The sequence below is a fragment of the Silene latifolia genome, chromosome 5, assembly GCF_048544455.1.
Source record: "Silene latifolia isolate original U9 population chromosome 5, ASM4854445v1, whole genome shotgun sequence".
NCBI lineage: Eukaryota > Viridiplantae > Streptophyta > Magnoliopsida > Caryophyllales > Caryophyllaceae > Silene > Silene latifolia.
In genome coordinates, this window is record NC_133530.1 from 41,070,529 (window position 1) to 41,075,612 (window position 5,084).

At 39.4% G+C, this 5,084-nt stretch overlaps 1 protein-coding gene across 1 annotated transcript; it reads right to left on the bottom strand.

Annotated features, from left to right (window-relative positions):
- Positions 1 to 680: 680 nt before the first annotated feature.
- LOC141655267 (uncharacterized) lies at positions 681 to 1,595 on the bottom strand. Its single transcript, XM_074462354.1, has one exon. It carries the CDS (start codon positions 1,593 to 1,595, stop codon positions 681 to 683), a length of 915 nt encoding a protein of 304 aa, XP_074318455.1.
- Between the last annotated feature and the right edge of the window lie 3,489 nt (positions 1,596 to 5,084).

Consider the following 5,084-nt stretch of genomic DNA (forward strand, 5'->3'; position numbering starts at 1 on the left):
GGATTTTCCGTCGTATTAAAGATTACCGACGGAATATCCGTCACGGTTCTTTGGCGCCTTTGACTTGGTCAACGCGCCAATAGATACTGACGGGAAATCCGTCAGGAAACTTTATTGACGGAATTTCCGTCACACATCCGTCAGTAACCCGTGTTTTCTGACGGCCTCTTTTTTCCGTCGGTAGGGCCGTCAGTAAGCCGCGTTTTTCTTGTAGTGTTCTGTCCAAGCTCCCTCTGCATTCTTTAAAGAAGTTATAAGGTTCCTCCATCTTCTAATCAAAGTACTCACTTGAAAGAAGGAAGTGTTTCGATCACCGTCTTTGATAAAATCCACACGCGATTTTTGGTACCAGAGGAGCTCTTCTCGGGCCAACACCTCTTCTAATTCTTTCCTCAACTTTGCTTCTAATTTGATAAGAAAACTTACTCGATCTTTTGAAAGTTCTCGCTGACATCCCTCGATTCTAGCCATAAGCTCTCTTTTTTTCCGAAAAATATTACCAAACACCTCTTCGTTTCAAGTTTGTAATTTATGAGAAAGTTCACCAAGACGAGAGGGAAAAATACCTTCAGCTGGCCAGTTAGTTTCGATGAAAATTTTAAAGTCTTCATGAGTTAACCAGCAAGCTTGGAAGCGGAACGGACGATTCACGGCTGTCAGTGGAACAAAACCATTAGGTGTTATAAAAGCGAGCAATGATCAGACGAGATTGCAGGGAGATGTCTAACCATAGCTTCTTCAAATCGAATACCCCAATCAGAATTACATAGCGCTCTATCAAGACGGGCACTTTGACGCGTTTCCATGGAATTCCCTCGAGCCCAGGTGTGGTTTGGGCCGGTAAAGGCTAATTCTATAAGTTCGCAATCTTCAATCCAGTTGTTAAAATGGTCACAACGTCTAGCCATATTCTGGTTTCCCCCGTGTCTTTCACTGAGTGACCTTGTTTCATTAATATCTTCTGCAATTAGCCATGATCGGTTATTAACCCGCGCAAAATTTTCGAGTTCAGACCAAAGTTCTCTCCTATTCGAAGGGCCAGGGCTCGCATAGACGGCCGAAAAGAGCCAGGGAAGCTCGCCATTCCTAGCTACTTCAAAAGTTATATATTGCATGTGCTCTGTTAATGGAGTAACTGAGACGATATCGTTTTTCCAATAAATCCAAATTCCTCCGCTAAAACCAATAGCGTTGACTCTAGTGCGACCGTCATATCCTAGAATATTACCTAATTTGATAGCTTGATCTCCTCCCATATGGGTCTCAACAAGAGCCAGGACCGTAGGTTTGTAAGTTTTTACAATTTCTTTTATGGCGGAAATTTTATTTTTGCTACCCGTGCCTTGCACGTTCCATACCATGAAAGTGATATGGGGTAAGTTGGGTGACAAATTTGGAATTCTTGTATTCATATGATCTGAAAGATAATTTAAAGACGATAAATAAGCACGACTAAATAGATTAAGAACGTTATCAATACTCCATGGTATCGATAGCTCCATCATTAGCTTCGATGGATTGTCTCTCAACACTTCGATCTTGATGTCCATTATTGGACTCTCCGACACCATGATCCCCAAATAAGGAGCCGCCATCTCCGGCCATGTCGAGATCGACACTACTTGAGTTGGTGGGATTATCTCTATCTAGGGGTTTTGTGGGAGGCAACGAGGTTGAGAGAGGGGCGGTTTAGATAAGAGAAGCACGGATGAGGATTCATTGACATCACTCAAAGCATGACTAGGTGAAGCAGAGGAAAGAGAGGTCGAGGAAACAGGTAGAGTTGGAATACTTCTCACGTTAGTAGAATTTGTTTTAGTTATAGGAAGATTTGTAATATCTTGTAGGGTTAGATTCTGGGTTTTGGAAGTAGTATTTTTATTAGGTTGGATAATATTAGGTTGGATAGTAGAATCTTTTTTAGTATAGATATTATGATTTTTGGAAATATTAGACTGTGATAAAAGGGTATTGGTTCGTTTATTTAGAGAAGCGGTTTTTTGCTTGATTCTAGGAGTTTGAATAATATTCCTTGGGGAAGAGATATTTGTGGCTGGGAGTGGTTCAGGAATTATGGGAGGATTATGCGGGATAGTATTAGAATCGGAATTATTTTGTAGGACCCTGAATCTTGACCCAGAATTCTTCGAAAATTGACCTATATTGAAAACATGTTTATCGTTACCTAGACCTCCGGACTGGTTGATAATCGGGGTAGTTGGTTTTCTCCGTGGTGGGTTTTTAACCATCATCCAATCACCAAAGTCCATGCTCTCCTCTGGTCGAAGACCCGCCTCCAACGAATGCTCATTAGGAAGAACCTCGCGACCTTCAACCCCTTGACTTGGATTTAACACTTCCATATCATTAATTCGATCCTCATTCATCGTGGAACTTTAGCTAGAATGACCTAGTTTACCACATTTAAAACATATCATCTTTAGGCCTTCATATTGAATACTATAAACTTTACCGTATAATCGGAATTTCGACAGTAAGGGTTTGAAAATATCCACTTCGTCGACGCTCAGACGAGTAAATTGACCGTGTTTGGCGGTAGCTGTATTATTATCGATTCGTATAACTTCCCCTATTTTCGACCCTATCTTCTTTAAAAACGTTGCATTAAAATACTCAACAGGTAAGTTCGGAATCCGAACCCATGCTGTTAGCTTGGTAATATTGTCTTCTGAAGGCACGAAATTCGGGATCCATTTCCTAATGGTCAGATAGTGTTCGTCAATCATCCAAGGACCTTGAGTCATAACAAAATCATAGTCTTGTTTGGACGAAAAACGTGCCACATAGTATGAGTGTGTGAGATCCGTCAGCGTAAGTTTACCCTTGATCGACCATTTTGCGTTAAGTTTTCGCATAAGAGATAGATATCCGATATTTTTATCAAACATTTTAATGATGAGTGAATGTCGCCATGGTTTGCGAAGGATAGCTTTTTCTTGTCTTGTGAGGCAAATACGAGGGCAGAGGGAATCATCATCACTATCCTCATTATCGTCTTCTGAATCGAAGTCGACATCGTCTAGGGTTAGGTCTTCTAATGAATCGAAATTAGCGCCAAAGCCTTACACCTTCTCCTTATATGAGATTGTTGAACCAGCATGTGGTTCGACGGGGATTCTAACGGAATCAGATTGAGGAGATTCAGGCGGAACCCGCGGGGATTCAGCATGAAATGTTTCGATATGCATTGTCTTCCTATTCGAGTTCTTTGGCAATGGGGGAAATGAGGATCTAGGGTTGCTGGTCGTCGAGGTTCCCTCTGTGAAGGTGAAAGCGGGGATGTTGTTAGTCTCGGGCGGGAGACCTTGGTTAGGGTCAAGCATTCAAAAAATATGGAAGGATTTTTTCTCTCTCATTAATACCTTCTACTATTCATAAAGTGAATAGTATGAATAGTTTATTTTTTTTATTTTTTTTTAAGGAAATGTATGTAGGTGTTGTTTGGGCTTATTGTTTAGCAAGTTACATTTTCAATTGGCCTTTTTCCTATTTAAATTTGGGCCTTAGTTCCTCAACTTAGTCTTGGCCATTTGTTTCCCTTTTCTTATTTCATCATCACATGTTAATATTTGTTGCTCATTACACAAACAAAACAAGTACCAAATTTCGCAACTGACATTTTTTCAGTATTATAGCATCACCAAATTTCGGAACTCACATTTTCTCAGCATTAGAGCATCCGCATCCGCATTAGTTAATTCTCCCCAAAAAATTTTTACGGTTTTTTGAATATAAATTAATGATATTCTTAGATATCTTTTTTTTTTAATCTCGTTTTTTTCTTTTTACAAAGTCATATACTTTTTTAATTTAAACATATTGATATTAGACTCATTTGATAAAGGATGAAAAAAATAGGGAAAAGGGTAGTAGGAGAAATAGTAGAAGGAGAAGGGAAGTCAGAGAATACAAATGGGGAAAAGCGAAAGGGATAGAGGTCGACGAAGAGAACAAAGGGAAGTAATAGGAGGCAAGGAGAGGGAAATGGAAGAATGTGAACGATAAGAGGAAGGGAGGAGGAGGAGTATTACGAGGAAAAATTGAAGTAATAATATGCGAGCAAATGGAGGATGAGTGAAAATGGAAGGTATAAGGGAGGATAAAGAGGAAATGGATGAAGGTCGAGAAAGAGAGTAAGGGTAAAGAAGAGGGGGTAGAGAGGAGAAAATGAAAGGATGCGGACGATAAGAGAAAAGGGAAAGAGGGGGGAAGGGGGAGGAGAAAGTGAAAGATATGGAGGAGGAGAAATACTTGGAAAAATGAGAGAGGTAATATGAGAGCAAGTGGAGGAGAAGGGGAAATAAAGAATACATAAGAGGGGATAGGAAAACATAGAAGGTATAAAGAAGGAGAAAGGGAAAAGGAAAGGAGGACTACGAGGTTGACGAAGAGGAGGTGGTTTAGGATGCGACGACGTTGAAAAGAAAATAGGGAGATAAAGAGGATGACGAAGTAGAGGGGTGGGGAAGGTTGGGGAAAGGGAGAAGGAAGAAGAGGAGTAAGGAGGGCTAAGGGGAGAAGAGCGATTAGTATTAGGAGGAAGATGAGGAGAAGGTGTGATGTTTACTTTATTTCGCAAAGTATATATAATACTAATATCTTATGTATTTCATGTAATTGTGTTCTTTAACGGTTAACCATCTAGGCAAAAAGTGTAGTTATATTCGGATATTCATGCTCAACAAGTTAAATACAAATTATTTACGAATTTTTATAATTTTGTTTGCAATCGATTCACCCAACAAAATAATATAACAACAAGAGTTTCATTGTGATCGACACTCAAATGTACAACAACCGAACCATATCGTATATTTATGCTCCCAACAAAGTTAGATACGAAATATTTACAAATGTGATCTTGTCTGCAATCGATTCAAATTTCCAAAGAATTATAACGACATGAATTTCATTGTGATCGCCAATCAAAATGTATAGAAAACCAAACCAAATCAAAATTTGCTATTATGTATTTGAAACGTAAACGATTAAAATAATTTGGGAAATGGCGCGCGATACGCGTCGTGCAACCAACTAGTATATACCAGTATTCGGAGTAGATA